Source organism: Schistocerca cancellata, chromosome 4 (genome assembly GCF_023864275.1).
Source record: "Schistocerca cancellata isolate TAMUIC-IGC-003103 chromosome 4, iqSchCanc2.1, whole genome shotgun sequence".
NCBI classification, from domain to species: Eukaryota; Metazoa; Arthropoda; class Insecta; order Orthoptera; family Acrididae; genus Schistocerca; species Schistocerca cancellata.
The window spans coordinates 368721110-368742616 of NC_064629.1; the positions used below are offsets into that span (position 1 = coordinate 368721110).

General features: G+C 42.8%; 1 protein-coding gene across 2 annotated transcripts in view; it reads right to left on the reverse strand.

The window, feature by feature from the left end:
• LOC126185208 (membrane-associated guanylate kinase, WW and PDZ domain-containing protein 1) overlaps positions 1-21507 on the reverse strand; it is a 392577-nt gene that overhangs the window by 225031 nt on the left and 146039 nt on the right. The window contains exon 1 of one of the 2 annotated variants that reach the window (XM_049928091.1): positions 6549-6710. The exons of the other annotated variant lie outside the window; for it this stretch is intronic. Within the exon in view, the coding sequence (XP_049784048.1) occupies positions 6549-6705 (157 nt within the window). The 5' untranslated portion in view covers positions 6706-6710. Of the gene's footprint in view, positions 1-6548; positions 6711-21507 lie in introns of those variants that run through there. 2 annotated transcript variants of the gene reach the window in all.

Genomic DNA, 21507 nt, shown 5'->3' on the forward strand with positions numbered 1-21507 from the left:
GCTAATCGTGCTGCTGAAGGCACTGTCAACAAAAGGACGGTATCTGCGTGTTTAACGTCCCGCGCACAATGCGGCCAGACACCTCAGCTATGCAAGACATTGGAAATGACGTGGCCATAATGTAGTTAACAGAACTATTCTGGCATTCTCTTGAAGTTGTTTTTTTTTTTTTTTTTTTTTTTTTAAATGGAAACCACGGGATGTCTAAAGTCGGGATGGACAACTAGAGACTGATACCAACTCAGTCAGAAAATTTGTAAATGATTTCACAGACATGGTATTTATGGATAATCATTTCCTAAGAGACGGAGAAACAACGCTCAAGCAATGGAAGCGCGCAATAACAGTACCAAAATGTTCGATATGACAGTGCATCCTCTGTTCGGCGTAATTAAGTAACTGTTCGAAAGGATTCCCTTTCCCATCACAGAATGTCCACAAAGAATTTTGTTTGTGAAACTACGATCAACCCATTTCTATGCTGCTGTAACACATTTCGAGGAAAGCGGACGAGACAAAAACCACTTTTACATGGCTGCAAAAACGTGGTAGCTAGTGAACATTCGAGACTCGAGTTGGAAATTACATCTATGGAAACATACAGAAAATATATGAAAAATTTGCGTGATTAATTCTGTGGATCTCTTTAAGTACGCCAGGTACTACGCAGACTATACAAGCACGTCCTGAATGAAGAACTGAAACTGGCAAAGGGAAGAGACCCTACAACACAAGACACTATATTAAAAACGACATTTGAATGAAAGAAACGACGGCTGTGGGGGGAGTGCGTCAATGGCCGCAGGATATATTTACTCACTCGTCCCAAAATAGACGATTCCTCACAGAAAAGAACAACCACTCAACTTCGGATTTGCCAGACGGCAATAGTACTGCAACATTGCCAATCGCGTAATCGTAAATAAATGTTACTCTCTGTTCTGGAAACAGAATTAAAATCTTAGTTTACCAGCTCAAACATGCAACATAGTGCTGTTGGGAGGACAGGTAAGGCTTGCATATTTCCAGGGGTGTCTGTGTTTATATGAAGCTAACCAGAAATGTGGTTATTATTTACGATAAATATGAAAATACGGTACTGAAATATATATCAAAATAGAACCAACCAGTATGTTCGTGAATACGATGCTCTGTCAGGCACTCTTGCCAACAAAGCTGCTCCACTCCTACACGGTACACATATCTACCAACCGAAGGGAAATCTACGCAATTACATTTTCGTAAAATATTTATCAGCATTATTAGTTTCTACGGGGCAAAAATTTTATTCGATTAAATTACTAGCCATGTCATGTCTGATGAAAAGTTTGTTTCTTCTTGTGAGAACAAACTGTGTTAATTCGACACATAAGTAAATGCGAATTTAGGGCCCTTTATGTACACATCACTTGAAGCTTTCGACAACTCTTTTCTTGGACGCACTTCCGATGTATCTGAAGCAGCATTTCAACTGAACACATTTTTCCGTGAAAGTATGCGAAAACTCTTCAAACACATGAGACAAAAGCGCTCAAACTGAAAATAAAAGCTCCAAATATACTGAGGGCAAACAAAATATGGTTAACTCTGTACTGCGATGTCGAAATTCGGGAAATCTAAGTTTTCGATGACGAGTGTTCTGTTTTCTACATTAATATCTATCATTGTAGAAAATATATCTATTTTACTCTGACGATTAATTCTGAAACAAGGTGGTGAGCCACATCAACAAGGATGTCTAGCTCTGCCTTAACACTAGACCGTTTGGTACACTGATTTAGGAAACTCCTCGATAAACCACAGCATAGATTACATGATACTCGGACAGATGGTATATACGAACGTTCTTCCTGCAATGTGTTAACTAATGCAATGGCACAGCCACCGCAAGTCACTGCCACATTCTAAAAGTAAAGTACACCTCGTTAGCGACAAGGTTCAGGATGTAGGAAGAAAAACGGTGGGTACTGGACACTAGTGTGAAAAGAAATTACTATCAATAACGGTATAAACCGTTTTGTACGAACGAAAGTTTGACAGAAGTTTTCGAATATCCCGGCGATCCAAACTGCTCAAAAGAAAATAATAATATACTACGCAGCATTGATCGCCCACGCAGGTAGTCCACATACACTGTGCGCTACCATGTAGACGAGAAATAAATAAAGATTAGGATTTGATGTCCTGTCAACGCAGCACATGCTCCGATAGGACACGGTTTAAGAATGAGATCGGTTATGTTCTTTTCAGAGGAGTCGTACCAGTATATGAGTAATCCGATTTAGGGAAATGTTAGAAAATCAAAATCTAGACAGCCCGACGGGGATTTCAATCCCGCTCTTCTCGAATGTTAAGTCTAATGTCTCAACCGCTGGGTCACCTCGCTCTGTGAGGATGCAAAGGAAGATATTATGCTTTATAATTGGTTTTGTTTTGAACGACTTAATTCGATGCATTTTAAAGTCTGGGAGCTCGTCGTTTGACATTACCTGTATACAAAGCTCTAACAGGTCGAGCAATGCTTAACCAACATAGAAAAACGCTGTTCGTCAAAAGTTTTAATAATATAGGACGCCATTACACTGCTGTCCTATTGCCTTGCGAATTTCTGACATCTATGAAGAGAAAATACTACATATTCCACACGTTACACAATGGTGGTATCAATTTACCAGGTAACTGCAATGGCAGCGCCTAATTCCGTACGGAACAGTAACACTTAATTAAAAGTGTTTTATCTACTTGGTTTAAGCACAACTCAAGCTAATGAGTATGCAGCAACTAATGAAAATTAGTGCCAGACCGGATCCGACACAGGATTTCGTACTTATCGCTAGGAGTCACCTTTAGGCTACCCGGGTTCAGGTCCAAGCCTGCCACTGTCACTGATGTTTCCACCTAAGATTTCTGAACACAACAATAAGTTCTACAACGGAGTTTGTAGTAACAGTACAGTACTACTGGGGGAACGAATTGGGGGACATATATATAATCCAATGAATTAGAGTCACTGAGATGAATGGATCGATCTGATCGATATCGAAATCATATCAGCGAAAACCGATCAGAAATGTCGAGCCTGGAATGTAATGAGTACCGCGTGAGTAATTAAACTTATTGGCAGGTGTAAATGTCAGTGACAATGACAGGGGCCATAAGGTCTGCTCAGATCGCTTAACAGTCAAGGTAGAAGCAGGAAACCCGGGCTCCCGTCTGGCACAAATTTACCTCCATAGCTTAGTGGTCAGAGCGTCCGACTGCCATGCGAATGACTCGGGTTCAACTCCCGGTACTGCAAGTGATTCTTTTTATTATTACTGGGCGGAAGAACGGGCGGGTGTGCACTCAGCCTCGGTAAGGCAACTGACGAGTTGCTCGGGTGACAGCTACCCGGCTGCAAGGTGTGGGAACCGCAACGGCTAGGGGAGCGCTGTGGTGACCCCCAAACGCCTCCAATATCGCATACAAATGATTTCGTTGGGTGTCACAGCGACCGTTCGGTACTGGATGGCCTGTTGGGACCAGTCTGCGGAGGTTTCCATTTTTTTCATATTCATTACAGTATTTCTCAACCGGTTTTCACTGCATCCGCTGCATCCCCAACGATTCATTCATTTCAACGGATCAAATTAAACTGTTATTACTCTAGCCGTTTAAAACTCTACAATTACGCAATGCCTTACGATGAGTAAGATGAGCTTCCACAACTCTAAATGCATCGTAATTTAGTAAATTATAAAAAACAGATGTTACTGCTAGCGGTTATGCGATTCAAAATATGTTTACAACATTTACAAACCCAGCTGGTTTGTTAACGGAGTGTAAAGTACTTTGTAACTGCCTATCACAGGCTGAACCTCATTATCTGTTAGCTAAGGGCGGAGACGGTAGCCGATTAACTTAGCGACATACTAGCCGTGGCAAGCTGTGAGCGCAGCTGGTCGCTGCTCGCGCTCCACTAAGTACTTTCTCGGCATTTCATCCGCGCCTTTGGCTGCCGTTCCGCTTTCATCTCTACCCAAGTTCCGCCTCCTGACACAGGTGAGGTCGCTCACGTTCTGTTTCTCCCGTACCGAAACATCATAAAGCTGCACTGCCTCACAGACAACGAACACGTCAAATCAGCTCTTTACTCCTAGCACTGATTTTAAGAGCGTAACTACAATGAATTGCACAGTCGACGAATTTACACCGTACAATGCGCAAGTTCTGATGTCAATCACATAATGAAACACGGTAAATCGAATTATTGGTGACATGAGTGACACGCTTCAGGAGAATTTGGAAAATAAATGCCAATGAATAGATCCTTAGCCTGCATCCGTTCCAAAAGAAATGTTTCAGCCACCAGCATCGCATTTGCTGAAATGAACCGGTGTCCGAATTTGAAAATGTGTTATTTGCGGTTAGACCTCAATCTTTCGCCTTGCGGCGTAAGTCAAACGTCACCTTCACACTACTGCCTCCAAACTCTTACTATCTTACTATAATAGACACAGCACAAAATTACTTCATGATCTGGAGACGAAACACCGATGTGAGGCAGTCATATCAACATACAAAGAAATTTGCAATCTGATTACTATACCTTTGTAACAGCTGCACTATTCAGTTTCTTTTTTTGACGTTGTACGGTTCATAAAATATAGTTTGACAGTCCGAAATATAGGCATCGTTCAAATGGACGAAAAACAAGAAAATAAAATACACAGACTCGGCGGCGCTTGTATTTATCATCATGAAAACCAGAAGTGAACGGTTTTGAACTGAAAACCACAAAAATAATACCAGTGGAGGGATGCCTGACAAAAACCACAAACTATGGAGTTATTTCCAAAGATCTCCATCAAAACTGACACCACTCACCCAATTATTTTCATATGTTTTTCTAAGAAACATGCACAATGCAGCCGCCCACTCGTAGAGTTTAGCAGATAAAATAGTTTGTTTCGGCAGTACGCGCTAATTACTTTCTTGTACGAAGGAGTAATAAACAGAAATGAGCGATGACAAAATTATTACATTGCGGTGTGTTCGAGGTTCGGCACTGCTCGAAATCAGCACTAAAAGATTATCGCATTATCGGAATACATTGGATGTTAAAAAAATATTCATCAGAAAATGAATATTAACACAAAGACGGACGGATGCAAAAATTTATTAACACTTCATAGCTGTTAACAGGCACTCTTCTATTAAAGTGCTCCTCCAATAAGAAACTATTTTGATTGAATGCGCGAGCAGGATTCTAAGACTGTGTGTATGTAAACCAATATTAATTTACTACCACTATCAAGCCGACTAAATGGGTCAAAAAAATGTTGAAATCTTAGTCAAAAATCGTTCCAGTCAAAAGAATTAAACATTCAACAACCGGTAAATGAAACATTGTGCCCGATACCAAAATGATTAATCGATTTATAATTTTACTCAATCCCTGCTTAAAAAAGTAAGCTTACTAAAAAACCTTGTGATACACAATGCGTGTTTCGGAAGTACACTGCACATATCGAGAGAGTCTCCCCTGCAATATTCCTAAAAAATTATAATTTGATAAAAGCTAGTGTTTATGGCACGATCACCTGTAACACATGTGATTACAAGTGGTGTTCCCGTTTGTAAGCAAGACGACTGGGACACAATAACTTCTACCTATGGGTGCCACTTCGTTTTTTTCTTTCCCTTCAGTGTCACTCTACAAAGCGACAAACTTTATCCACGAAACAACCCAAATGTATTATGCTGCATGCGCACAATATGCCGTAATAAAAGGAATCCAGCGTCTATTCAAACAATCTTCAGTCAGATGTCTTTACTGACCAACCACACCCACGCCACTGCAGATTTCGGACTTAAATGGTAAAAGTGATTACTTTTCTCGGTTGCAGAAGAGAAGCAGAAGCAATTACAACTGCGCTAAATCAAATAACTAAGGCCAAAGGAAAAGAAGCAATGTTTACCAGATGATTCCGGTGACAAAAAGGTGAACGACCACTTGTTTCACGTATCACGAGCCAAATCTAACAGACGGGCGAGATCACCTGTGCTGCAAGACACTTCTACGGAAACACTCGAAATCTTAAAACTGTATGCACACATTAAACGTATCCGGTCCACGAGATTACGACGTCCTCGAGCAATGGGGGTAAGAATAACAGGTTTGAGTCCCAACGGCTGACGTCGCCGTCTCACTCACAATAAACTCGTTTAACCGAGAAGTATTTTAAACTCCACCGCAGTAACGACGAAAGAAAACGCTGGTGCCGTGCCAAGGTCAGTTCGAGCCTCAGCTACCGACGCCAACATCGGTGGACAGGTTCTTTTCCTCTGGATGCCCCCTCCATTCCTTCCTTCGAGCAAACAGCATTCGTGGGCGATTGTAACTCTCTTCTCAATCATCCGCTCGTCTGCGTTTTACGTAGTTATCTTTTTCCTTTCACTGCACACACTCGTGCACACATAAACAGCCGTACACATGCGCGTCCCGTTAAAATGACAAACTGTGGCGATGCACGCATTAAAAAACAAACATCGGGGTCACTACGTACGTCTATTCAGCGAGGAGCTCGACGTCTCAGCGTCAGCGAGGAAGTCCGAGGAGGGATCGGCGGTGAAGTGCTTGAGGTGATCGCGCTTGGCGTTGCGCAGGTTGTCGGAAGCCTCCCAACCGGCAGCGGCGCCTGCGCGCTGGCCAGCACTGCACATGGCGCGCGGCGCGGCCGCCATGCTGCTGCAGACTGACTGCGCTCCCCACTCCAACCGTCACAGCAGATGCCACTATCCGGCGTTGCCGGTTGCTACACGAAAGCGGGTCACACCGTCGCCAGTACACATTTTTATGAGTCTGCCGCGTCACTGAGCCCCTCCCCCCGCGACGTCGTTGTTCTGACACCTCGGTAACACGCTTTCGAACATATTTGTCCAACTTTCGAAAACTCTACGATGAATTCAATAACCTCTCCCACCCTAAGCAGTCCACCGGGTTTTCCATGTCATGTGCAGAGTCGATCTCGGCGTAACGTAAACACTGTCCCGGACACTGACAATAGCAGTAGTCGACCAGAAGGTTGATTTGAACAACGAAGTGCTTCACTTGCGCTATCCAACTAGAGTAAAGAGATTACTGCAACAAACTTACTTAAAAAGGCAGCAAAAAAGTATCCGTTAAGCAACACATTTGTTGCAGAGACGGTTTCCTTAGATATCACAGAGTAGGGGTTTGGTCACAAATGTAACAAAAACAAATTATAATAAAATCTCTCTGTCGTTTCACACATCATTCCCGCACTACATACAATATTTTCCTCTTTTTTTCTTTTCTAGAAAACGGAACTCTCAAAGTTCTACGATAAAACTAACACCTTATCCTCTTTTGAACCCAACAGCTCACTCATTATAGAGGGTTGCGGACTCAATTTTTCATGTAAGCAAATGGGATGTTGCAGTACACAGAATGGAAACCAAGTTCCAACACTATGGTCTTGATGTCAGCTAACAATCCGTGTGGAGTGTTACATACTGAAGAGGTAGACGGTATTGAGGAACACTAGTTTCTTAGATAATTAAATAATTTCTTTGCAAAACAGCAGTGTAAACTAAGAACAAAACGAATGAGGTTGCGCTGTTTGTAACAGACTACCTTTGGATTCCAGATTATGGAAGCTTCAATATTCATCCTGCCACCCTGCTTTCGATTTTTTGTGATTTCTCTAACTTACTACACTTGTCCGTCCTCTTTTGGAGTACTGCTGCGCTATCTGGGATCAAAAATGGTTCAAATGGCTCTGAGCACTATAGGACTTAACTGCTGAGGTCATCAGTCCCCTAGAACTTAGAACTAATTAAACCTAACTAACCTAAGGACATCACACACATCCATGCCCGAGGCAGGATTCGAATCTGCGGTCGTGCGGTTCCAGACTATCTGGGATCCTTACCATATACGGTTAACGGAGTACATTGAGAAAGTTCAAAGAAGAGCAGTACGTTTTGTATTATCGCGAAATAGGGGAGAGAGTGTCACGGACATTATACAGGATTTGGAATGGACATCATTAAAAGAAAGGCGTTTTTCGTTGGGGCGGAATCTTCTCACGAAATTTCAGTGACCAAATTTCTCCCCCGAATGCGAAAATATTTTGTTGACGCCGACCTAGATAGAGATAAACGACAATAATAAAAGAAAGGGAAATCAAGAGCTCGCACAGAAAGGTATAGATGTTCGTTTTTTCGGCGCGCTGTTCGAGACTGGAATAAAAGAGAATTACTGTGAAGGTGGTTCGATGAACCCTCTGCCAGGCACTTAGGTGCGATTTGCGGAGTATCGATATAGATGTACGCGAATGCCGGTATGTTTCCTCCTATAAAAGCACAGATCACTACCGATCCCATCCTTGTGAAACTAGACCTGTAAACGTGCAAATGCCTTTATATATGAATTAAGTTTTTTTAACTCTAATATCATGTCGTGTCAACGTCATATCCACCATCTTAGTAAAAGTGACCTATGGCTACTTGAAACTACTAACGCTATTGGTATGTCACTACTTTCCTGCACTCGATAGCATTCTTAGCAATTTGAGACGATTGTGCTTGCTGGTCGACAACATTTGCGCAAGTGTCAACGAAAGTCGAAAAAGTAGTAAGTTCACAGACCAGATTGTACAATGCAGAATGCAGTATTACGTCGGCGACGCCTGGGATTCATATAATTTATTCCTTTAACAAAGGAAAAAATAAGGAAAGCGGGGATCACTCTGAGGTTGTGTGTTAATTATGATAAAATAACTTGTGTAAAACACGTTATATGGCATAAAAAAGCAGAACTTAGTCCGCCCCCGGTAGCTCAGTGGTCAGCGCGACAGACTGTCTAGCCCGCATCTCGTGGTCGTGCGGTAGCGTTCTCGCTTCCCACGCCCGGGTTCCCGGGTTCGATTCCCGGCGGGGTCAGGGATTTTCTCTGTCTCGTGATGGCTGGGTGTTGTGTGCTGTCCTTAGGTTAGTTAGGTTTAGGTAGTTCTAAGTTCTAGGGGACTTATGACCACAGCAGTTGAGTCCCATAGTGCTCAGAGCCATCTGAACCATCATCTGAACAGACTGTCTACCCTAAGGGTCCGGGTTCGATTCCCGGCTGGGTCGGAGATTTTCTCCGCTCAGGGATTGGGTGTTGTGTTGTTCTAATCATCATCACTTCATCCCCATCGACGCGCAAGTCGCCGAAGTGGCGTCAAATCGAAAGACTTGCACCAGACGAGCGGTCTACCCGACGGGAGGCCCTCGTCAAACGACATTTCATTTCAGCAGAACTTAGTAGATGACCTTGAATTTATATTCGAAATTAAAACACATTTTAACTGTACGAAATGAATTTGTTAGGTCAATATTCACGTAACGTCAACACGCACTGTGAGTACCGTAGGAATCAAAGCCATAATGTCATTAAAAATTGCGTGAACTAGCTCAATAGGAAGCAAATCTTGTTCTCCTTGCAAAGTCGCTCTTCGCACAGAAATGATATGGAGAAGGACTTTACATTAATGCACCTCCCAGAGCAATGCATTTTTATGGGACTTTTCTCGCTAAAAATTATTGCCTTCAGTATCCACAGACAGAGGAAAGTATAGTAAAAACCGAAAATTCTTTCCACTACTGTAACTGTAAAAGCACATTTTTAAAAATTGCACCTTTTTTGCTGAAAATAAAAGAGAAGAGAAGAAAAATGCAATTGTAGATGGACGTGGCTGGCTAATCGCATATAAATGTATGGATGAGGTAGTCACTCTGTGATACACACAAAAAGCCTTCTGAAAGCTAACCCCGGAGTTCAGACAATGTCCAGAATTTTAGGTTTTACAAGTATCGTCTAATTACTAACTAACACGGAGGGCAAATCATGACTTAAGTTTACAGTTACCTGCTAAACAGAATATAAAGCTTACCTCTAATGTGGCATACTGAAATCTGTACATTACAACTACGGGGTCTTTCTGGATGGAGATGAATACAACTACATCCCACCTCTGTTACTATAAGGAGGAACGAAACAATGGGGATTGTTTCTTTCAATGCCTGGAGTTTGCTATCCCTCACTTCCTGCCGCGCGGCTCCATTGTTAACAGAGGCAGGCTTTTTGCACTAATCCTAAGAGCCTCATTGTTCGCAAATGGTTATTCAGTCGCTCCATGGTTGGACGAGCAACAGCGTGGTTCACATGCTCCTATAGTTCCAAGTGTATTTTGTAAACTCGTACCATTGCGAGCTGTCGTCAGATGTGAAATGGCTGGTCAAAGGCTGGAAATAGAGCTGGTCGTACATCTAGTCTGTTCCCATAAAACATATAAACTTTGATCAACAGACACCTTTAAGTGGTAACCTCTCACGTGGGATCCTTCGCAAACAATTATCTAATCTTTTTGCGTAGTCCTTGAAACAAACACTGAAGGAAACATGCAGCTCCTGAGACAGGAGCGTGGAAGTCTAACAAGAGGACCGCACGAACTTCCACCAGCCACCAATTTGATTCATATTGACAGGATGTGTAGGAAACTACTAGGACTTCACCATGTCTAAACAGGAAGACGAATCTCTCGACCGCTTTCGAAAAAGTAAAGTTCGAAAATTTTAGGCGCCCCAATACGCCAGGGATGATGATGACGTTTGGTTTGTGGGGCGCTCAACTGCGCGGTCATCAGCGCCCGTACATATTCTCACTCTGTACACAGGCCAATCTAGCCACTTCCATGAACGCTGATGGAATGATGAGGACAATACAAACACCCAGTCCCCGGGCAGGGAAAATCCTCGACCCGGCCGCAAGTGAACTCTGCACACGTGCGGAGCTCTTACGTGCGTGTTTTGTCACCCAAGTACGCACTACACCCACTGCCACGCCATACTGTCTGAGGGGGAAAGAGGTGGGGGGCAGGGGAACTGGCAAGCGCCGCAATTTTCAGTATTATTTTATTATTTTTGTCGCGCTGAAAACGTAATAAAAATTTATATCTGGTACCAACTGTCTGTATACTGACACATGCAGACAATTTCACACATTTTCGACACTACGGCTGCCACGTCATAGTCGAGTATTTAGTTTCACAATTAAAAAACTTTATGAACATATAACGATTGAAACCTTGAATCATGTTTGGAACCTCACTATGCAAACATGGAAACTCTTCCCGAAGAAAACAATATAGAACCACTGACAGTTTTAACGTAAAAGAATTTGTCTTTTAAAAGAGACTTGGAAAGCATAACAATCAGTTCCATCTGCATAGACACTAATGTGCAGAAATAAGTTGTTGTTCATCTTGGAACATCTTACTGTGGGTGGTGTCAAGTGCACTTAAAGTGAGAGGTCTGTAACCCGTTCTCAATGTTTCTAATTTTCGTTCCCACTTTCCTTTTTCCTTCAGTAATTCAACAGTTTGTGGGTCTTACGTCGAAAAGTCGTTCCTGACATGACTCTTGACCAAAGCATCCTGCAGTTGTATGTAACGTCTCCATACTCTTCATTCAATTCGATCAAAAACTGTTATAACTGATGACATAATAATGCGAGTGACTTCACAAATTTTCTATTCATACCATCAATTTGACCACCAGCTCCATGGTAGCAAACGTAGCAGAAAGCGCATCTTGATGTAGAAAACAATGAATACCGTACAAATAGACTGTCGATCTTCCTAAGTTTCCGCTCTTTAATTGTCAACTAAATGTTCAATTTCTTTCTACATGGTATTGTAATATCGTCCCATAGTAAATGTACGGTATCTGTCGATTATACGACTGCATTATAGACATGAGAATTACCTCTCTTTCTGTTCTATGATACCTATTAATTTTTAATGAATTGCGACGACAGGTCGCTAGCTGCCTCTTTTTGTGCAAACAGCCACTGGACCTGTGAAATTACTTTATACCACGAACAAACAGCGAAGGATAAACAGCGCTGATACCACGATTCTTGCGAACCTAAAAAAGTTGTTCTGATCTGAAGGTGCCGCAACAAATGCCGGAGGTTGCCCCTCAGTCTGCAAGATCAGGGCGGTCGCAGAGGGTGGGCTTACTGGTAGTTGGGAGCTCCAACGTCAGGCGTGTAATGGGGCCCCTTAGGGATATGGCAGCAAGAGAGGGGAAGAAAACCAGTGCACTCCGTGTGTATACCGGGGGGAGTCATTCAAGATGTGGAAAGGGTCCTTCCGGATGCCATGAAGTGTACAGGGTGCACCCATCTGCAGGTGGTCGCTCATGTCGGCACCAATGATGTGTGTCGCTAAGGATCGGAGGAAATCCTCTCTGGCTTCCGGCGGCTATCTGATTTGGTGAAGATTACCAGTCTCGCTAGCGGGATGAAAGCAGAGCTCACCATCTGCAGCATCGTCGACAGGACTGACTGTGGACCTCTGGTACAGAGCCGAGTGGAGGGTCTGAATCAGAGGCTGAGACGGTTCTGCGACCGTGTGGGCTACAGATTCCTCGTCTTGCGCCACAGGATGGTGGGGTTTCGGGTTCCGCTGGATAGGCCAGGAGTCCACTACACGCAGCAAGCGGCTACACGGGTAGCAGGGGTTGTGTGGCGTGGACTGGGCGGTTTTTTAGGTTAGATGGCCTCGGACAAGTACAGAAAGGGCAACAGCCTCAAAGGGTGCGGGGCAAAGTCAGGACATGCGGGGACCAAGCAGCAATCGGTATTGTAATTGTAAACTTTCGAAGCTGCATTGGTAAAGTACCAGAACTTCAAGCGCTGATAGAAAGCACCGAAGCTGAAATCTTTATAGGTACAGAAAGCTGGCTGAAGCCAGAGATAAATTCTGCCGAAATTTTTACAAAGGCACAGACGGTGTTTAGAAAGGATAGAATGCATGCAACCGGTGGTGGCGTGTTTGTCGCTGTTAGTAGTAGTTTATCCTGTAGTGAGGTAGAAGTGGATAGTTCCTGTGAATTATTATGGGTGGAGGTTACACACAACAACCGAACTAGGTTAATAGTTGGCTCCTTTTACCGACCTCCCGACTCAGCAGCATTAGTGGCCGAACAACTGAGAGAAAATTTGGAATACATTTCACATAAATTTTCTCAGCATGTTATAGTCTTAGGTGGAGATTTCAATTTACCAGATATAGACTGGGACACTCAGATGTTTAGGACGGGTGGTAGGGACAGAGCATCGAGTGACATTATACTGAGTGCACTACCCGAAAATTACCTCGAGCAATTAAACAGAGAACCGACTCGTGGAGATAACATCTTGGACCTACTGATAACAAACAGACCCGAACTTTTCGACTCTGTAAGTGTAGAACAGGGAATCAGTGATCATAAGGCCGTTGCAGCATCCCTGAATATGGAAGTTAATAGGAATATAAAAAAGGCAGGAAGGTTTGTCTGTTTAGCAAGACTAATAGAAGGCAGATTTACTACCTAACAGATCAAAACAGATCAATCGTAAAATGCGTTTTAGACAGGTACGTGCCGAGTAAAACTGTGAGGGACGGGAAAAACCCACCGTGGTACAACAACAAAGTTAGGAAACTACTGTGAAAGCAAAGAGAGCTTCACTCCAAGTTTAAACGCAGCCAAAACCTCTCAGACAAACAGAAGCTAAACGATGTCAAAGTTAGCGTAAGGAGGGCTATGCGTGAAGCGTTCAGTGAATACAAGAGTAAAATTCTATGTACCGACATGACAGAAAATCCTAGGAAGTTCTGGTCTTACGTTAAATCAGTAAGTGGCTCGAAACAGCATATCCAGACACTCCGGGATGATGATGGCATTGAAACAGAGGATGACACGCGTAAAGCTGAAATACTAAACACCTTTCTCCAAAGCTGTTTCACAGAGGAAGACCGCACTGCAGTTCCTTCTCTAAATCCTCACACAAACGAAAAAATGACTGACATCGAAATAAGTGTCCAAGCAATAGAAAGGCAACTGGAACCACTCAACAGAGGAAAGTCCACTGGACCTGACGGGATACCAATTCGATTCTACACAGAGTACGCAAAAGAACTTGCCCCCTTCTAACAGCCGTGTACCGCAAGTCTCTAGAGGAATGGAAGGTTCCAAATGATTGGAAAAGAGCATAGGTAGTCCCAGTCTTCAAGAAGAGTCGTCGAGCAGATGCGCAAAACTATAGACCTATATCTCTGACGTCGATCTGTTGTAGAATTTTAGAACATGTTTTTTGCTCGAGTATCATGTCGTTTTTGGAAACCCAGAATCTACTCTGTATGAATCAACATGGATTCCGGAAACAGCGATCGTGAGAGACCCAACTCGCTTTATTTGTTCATGAGACCCAGAAAATATTAGATACAGGCTCCCAGGTAGATGCTATTTTCCTTGACTTCCTGAAGACATTCGATACAGTTCCGCACTGTCGCCTGATGAACAAAGGAAGAGCCTACGGAATATCAGACCAGCTGTGTGGCTGGATTGAAGAGTTTTTAGCAAACAGAACACAGCATGTTGTTATCAATAGAGAGACGTCTACAGACGTTAAGGTAACCTCTGGCGTACCACAGGGGAGTGTTATGGGACCATTGCTTTTCACAATATATATATATATATATATATATATATATATATATATATATATATATATATATATATATATATATATATATATAACCTAGTAGATAGTGTCGGAAGTTCCATGCGGCTTTTCGCGGATGATGCTGCAGTATACAGAGAAGTTGCAGCATTAGAAAATTGTAGCGAAATGCAGGAAGATATGCAGCGGATAGGCACTTGGTGCAGGGAGTGGCAACTGACCCTTAACATAGACAAATGTAATGTATTGCGAATACATAGAAAGAAGGATCCTTTATTGTATGATTATATGATAGCGGAACAAACACTGGTAGCAGTTACTTCTGTAAAATATCTGGGAGTATGCGTGCGGAACGATTTGAAGTGGAATGATCACATAAAATTAATTGTTGGTAAGGCGGGTACCAGGTTGAGATTCACTGGGAGAGTCCTTAGAAAATGTAGTCCATCAACAAAGGAGGTGGCTTACAAAACACTCGTTCGACCTATACTTGAGTATTTCTCATCAGTGTGGGATCCGTACCAGATCGGCTTGACGGAGGAGATAGAGAAGATCCAAAGAAGAGCGGCGCGTTTCGTCACAGGGTTATTTGGTAACCGTGATACCGTTACGGAGATGTTTAGCAAACTCAAGTGGCAGACTCTGCAAGAGAGGCGCTCTGCATCGCGGTGTAGCTTGCTCGCCAGGTTTCGAGAGGGTGCGTTTCTGGATGAGGTATCGAATATATTGCTTCCCCCTACTTATACCTCCCGAGCAGATCACGAATGTAAAATTAGAGAGATTCGAGCGCGCACGGAGGCTTTCAGGCAGTCGTTCTTCCCGCGAACCATACGCGACTGGAACAGAAAAGGGAGGTAATGACAGTGGCACGTAAAGTGCCCTCCGCCACACACCGTTGGGTGGCTTGCGCAGTATAAATGTAGATGTAGAAGAAATAGCGTCGCATAGCACTGTTGAATAAATTGTCGCGCTGTACTAAGCAGTTCCGAGTTGTGCCGTGAGCAGTCGCTCTCTGGATCGCACGTGCGCAGCACATTGTGCACGCCGTGGCCGACGTTGATGTACCCTTTGTACGGCCGCCAGCATCCAAAGCGTCCGCAGCAAGTATGTGCTTAGTTTCATATGCGTTATGTCCCTCGATCAGATCTCACTATCTGTACTTTTTTTCGTTCCCACGTAATTCTAACAACAGATTTATTATGACTGTGTAAACTATCAATATTTAATTATTAATTTATTATTTTCATAATATTTATCCTAGAAAAGGGAGGAAAATTTTTTGTCGTAACGAGATTGGAAATTAAAAAATGATATATGAGAACTTTCAATTAAATCAGTATAGTGAACTTATTTACAGTACTGTATCAACATTTGTGAGAAGTATATGGAACCTATGGAACACTGCATGAATCAGGACGATACCGTCTGTAGAAACATGGTAAACAATGATTACTGTGACAAACAGCACATATAATGAACGCCGAATTTTTGCATGTGCATAGTTTTCAAAATGTGTATGTTGCAAAACTAACAAGATTTACATTCATAAATGCTTTTCGGTGGTCATCAAGATTCCACGGCATACCACGCATACCGTAGCACATCACCGAAGATTGATGCAGAAAACTAATGGTGTATGACTGAATTTTTATGTAATCTTCTCTATAAGCTCCCTCTCTAATCTGTTCAGTGATGTAAGTGCAACTCTGTAGTCGTTTTATGAATTTCTTCACCTGCCCGTAAAAAATAAACATCGCAAGGCTGCACCAGCAGAGTACATTTTTGATGGAATTATTCTAATACTGCTTACTGCACGTTGGCAGATACCTCCCCATTCTGAAATGTTTTGCCGTACGAACCCAGATTGGTTTGCTCTCCCCATGAATCGAGGAGCAAAAGAAATAGTTGTTCTCTCACGTATGGATATCGTAAAAATGGGCTCATGGTGAATGTATATCAAGGAATACGGTTGTAATAGTCAATTGCTTCCAAAATTTTAGAGAAAAATCAGATTTTTCAGGGTAAAGATTACGAAAGTAATAAATGATTCATTAGATATTGCTGACCTGCACTGTCGTAATAAATTTGTTATTAGGTCTGCGTGGGAATGAGCAGAAAAAAGCAGCAACGAAAAGTCGATCCAGAGGCCTCGCGCTTATGAAACTAAGCGTTTACTCGCTTGGTTCGGGACTCCTTGATTAATGATGGTTCAAATGGCTCTAAGCACTATGGGACTTAACATCTGAGGTCATCAGTCCCCTAGACTTAGAACTACGTAACTAACCTAAGGAAATCACACAAACCCATGCCCGAGGCAGGATTCGAACCTGCGACCGTAGCAGCAGTGCGGTTCCGGTCTGAAGCGCCTAGAACCGCTCGGCCACAATGGGGCCGGCGCCTTGATTACTAGCAACCGGAGTATACAAGCGCGCATCAAGTTTTCAAACCCGAATTTCTTGAAAAAGTTTGGGAGTTACGTCTTCCCGTTTATATATGTTGAAGTTCTAGCCATGCCCTACACGCCCTGTCAATATGATCGTGCGACCCCTTTGTACGTTAAACATCTCAGATAGCCGGCCGGAGAGGCCAAGCGGTTCTAGGCGCTACAGTCTGGAACCGCGAGACCGCTACGGTCGCAGGTTCGAATCCTGCCTCGGGCATGGATGTGTGTGATGTCCTTAGGTTAGTTAGGTTTAAGTAGTTCTAAGTTCTAGGGGACTGATGACCACAGCAGTTAAGTCCCATAGTGCTCAGAGCCATTTGAACCATCTCAGATACAAAGCTACTTTAAATGAAAAGTACTATTCTTTTAGTTTCTTGATATGGACAGCGCTTTTTATGTCTAATTTTTACTGGAAAATAAACAAAGTGTTAGAGAAATTACAACTGACAGCATAAAATACGGTCCACCAGTATTTACTTTAATTGCTGTGCAAGATCATGTGAGAAGTTTGGAAAAATTGCCACCCGGGCTGGATGGAACATTCTTTGTAGCAGCATTCAAACTACAGCCTCTTACTGTTGTCTCCCGGTATGGATTTTGCTCCTTCTTGTATAAGGGCTTATGCTGCTACTATGTGTCAGTGTCGCTTGCCTATACGAGAAAGGATCGCAACGGCATTCGAGTATTAGTGATTTTGGAATCATAAATTTTCAATACAAATGCGGCGCGTTATGTCGGTGAGACTAGGGCTCACGTCTTATAAAATATCTCGACGCTGTTAATACAGTTATCTCGCACCGGTTAGAAAGTCACATATGTGCGCTATAGCATCGTCAGGTGTAAGCTGCGGAGAGTAACTAATGAGAATCTCAAATGAATTAGAATCTTCACGGTAAATGCCATGTTTGAAATTTTGAATTAGAATCACTGAAATGAAATGTGTGTATGATGGGAATGAAATCCATAAAGATGCAGGGCAGAAATTGGCAGCTAATAGCCATCAGAAGTGCTAAAATCTAAATGTGATGAACATGTGGGGATAAATGCAAATCTGTACCATGCCTTGGAGACGTGTTTAGATAATGTAATCATTAAGACAAATGCTAGTGAACAGGATGAAAGCCGTATTCGAGCCCCGGTCTGGCACACATTTTCATTTGTCTCGACATTTTTAGTTAGTTATTTCCATGCTCCAAAGTTCATCTGAACGGTTCTTTTATCGAAATAATATGCAATGAGTCATTTCACAGGATACGTATACACTGTTAGTATTAACATTAATGAACACATTTTTCGTACCATTTAAAAACAAGTTTGGTGTCTTCCATTTTACAAGTACCAGTTTCTAAATAGAAATTCGTCCACAGAATAGAAGGAATTGTCCAGGAGAAATGACTTTGAGTTATATTTTAAATGTGATTGGCTACTTGGCAGAAGTTTCATGTTCTTGGGCAAATGATCAAATATTTCTGATGCCGCACACTGAACTCCTTTCTGAGCCACAGCTTTAATAATGAGTAATAATAGCGATTTCTTCTTCTTCTTCTTCTTCTTCTTCTTCTTCTAGTGTTGTAGGTATGTACATGACTTCTTTTTAAACTGTGATGGATTATTTATGACGAATTTTACTAGCGAATATAAAGGAGCCTCGTAAGACGTAACACCCCTTTTATTTCGTGAACAGTTACACATATCGAAACTCGGTTTTCGGCAATGTGAGAACTTCGAGGGGCACGTATTTTTGTTTGGTTAATGTTTTTAGCGCTGGTATCAAGGGAGATATTGAATTAAGTACTCTTTTTTTTAATGAAACCGTGTACTTTTTATAACTGCATTCGATAGCTCTTGAGATGACAGTTACAGTGATATAGCGTTTGTTAATGTTGCTGTTGAAACCAATCATAAAAAGAATTCGATAAATGTCCTACAATGTGAAAGCACAGTGACCGGAATCGGCATTAGCGGTGCAAACACCGCCAAGTCGAGCTCTCGTGTTACGCTGTGTCGGAATATCAACACATTTGCCTGTTTACTTGTCTGTACTGCTGGTCGCTCATTTCTGCTACAACATTCGTTGCGAGCAGACATGTATACCAATGAGGAGAGGTTGGATATACTACCTTATATGCTGAAAGTAAAAGAAATGCCGTAGAAACAGTACAACGACGTAGGGCTGTCTATCCGGATCGCCAGCGTCCGACGCGCCAGGCAATTGCACGAATTATTAACACGCTAGTGCGGACAGTCGCTTGAACGTCAAAAAGAGGAGAAGAAAGGAGACTGCAACTGACAGAGGACATGAAGAAGCTGTTCTGGCTACGACGCTAATTAACCCGCACAGTGCTACGAGACATACAGCCAAGGAATGTGGTATCAGGCAGACAAGTATCAATCGCATCCTGCATCGACAGAATTTCCATCCCTATCATGTCACTACATAAGATACTCGAAAACCGTGATTTCGAACGTCGTTAAGAATTCTGACGGTCAGCCCTTCAGCAACTGAGAGACGACCCTACGTTTTTCCGGCGAGTGCTTTTTCCCACTGAAGCAACGTCTATTTACCACGCTAATGTAAATTTGCATTATATGCACTACTGGGCAACCGAAAATCCACACTAGCTTCGTCAGGTGCAACATCAACGTACCTGGAGCGTAAACGTATGGCGTGGCATAATAGGAAATTCCACTGTGGGACCTTACTTCATTATAGGCGTTCTAAATGGGCATTCGTACGCACACTCTGCCGGGTCTTCTAGAAGAGGTACTACTGGATATTCGACAGTGGCTGCAACACGAAGGTTGTCCAGCTCACTCGTCCCGTGTTGCAACGCAAATACTGAATGAGAATTTTCCTGGACGTTGGAGGGGACGAAATTCTGTTGTCAAATGGCCTGTAAGGTCCCCCGATTTGACTCTTGATTTCTTTCTTTGGGGAGCACTCAAAAACACAGTCTATGACGACGCCGCAACTACGCCACACGATATGTGTCGTCGAACCGCCAGTGCATGCTCTACCATATCATCCATCCACTTCGAACGGCGATTGCAACTGTGCCTTACAGTCCAACGTCAACAGACTGAACACATGCATAAATAAAGGATAAAGTTATTATAGTTTTTATTATTCGGCACTGGGGTCCGAACCGCACAATAACCCTGGGTTCGGTGTGGGGCGTCGGTGGGGTGAGTGGACTGCTGTAGCCTGTTGTATGGCTGTGTACCAATGAGGGCTACGGCGGGGACGAAGCCTCTCCGTTGTTTCTAGGTCCCCAGTTCAATACATACATACACCTCTACATACATACATGCTTCCTCAGTTCAAGCTATCATTAATATGTACGCCCAAACATTCGGGGCATTCTACACTATTTACTGACTCCTGTTCATATGCTCCATCATGATAATTTTTTGTACAGAATTGAATAGTGTGTGTTTTTTCAAAATTTAGGTAGAGTCCATGTTCAAAAAACCACTCAATCATTCTTTGAAAAACATCATTAACAATCTCTTGTGTTGCTTTCACTCTAATAGGATTTACTATAAGTTAGTGCAAAGATCTCACATATTTCAAATCATCATCATCAACGACGAAAGAAAAAATACACAACAGCGGTGCTGATAAACCGACGGACACAAAAGTCTGTTATCGTTTAAAAATGCACTAAGTCATGGAATAATGTAGGTCGAGGGTAAAACTTGACACTCATGCCTTAGATGACATGGGATTTTACTGAAACAAAAAAACGAGTGCATAAAACGGCCAACAGATGGTGCTGGACAGCAACGTGTCACTGACGCTGCACACACTCACATCAGCAGAATTTGAGCTACTGAAAGTTCTAGATCTGTCGTAGAAACTCCACTGCATCACGAGAAAGTTACGGTGTGGTGTGGATTTACCACATCAGTCGTGATCACATACTTTTTCTTCGAGGAAATGTGCGGTGCAGCTTTTCAAACTGTCGGCGTAACGTGTGCGAGGTACGCTGATATGTTACAGAATCGTATCATCCGTAGCCTGGCTGACAAACATCTGCCAGAAGGTACGACATTTATGCAGGATGGCGCTCTACCCCTCACTGCTACAGGTTTGAAAAATATCTTGCGCACATTGTTTATCGAGGATCGCGTGCTGCGCCGCCACTTCCGTCATGCTTAACCTCTCAGGTTCTCAGACCTAACTGCGCGTGATTGTTGGTCGTAGGGTTACCAGACGCCACAAGTCTACCGCGATTGTCCGATCTCACCAGTGGTGGTAAAAGACAGCATCCGGCGGCAATCTTTCATCATACCTACTGACATGCTGTACAGTGCTGTTGACAATATTGTGTCTCGACTACAGGTATTGCTGATGAATGACGGCCGACATGTTGAGCATTTGTTATAAAGAATATCGTCTTTGCTAAAAATCAATTGTTACGCTAATTATTGGTTTTGTATCATATGAAGCGCCATCTCTTGGTCATTTCGCGGACTTTTTTTCGATTTAATTAAAACCCCGTCACAC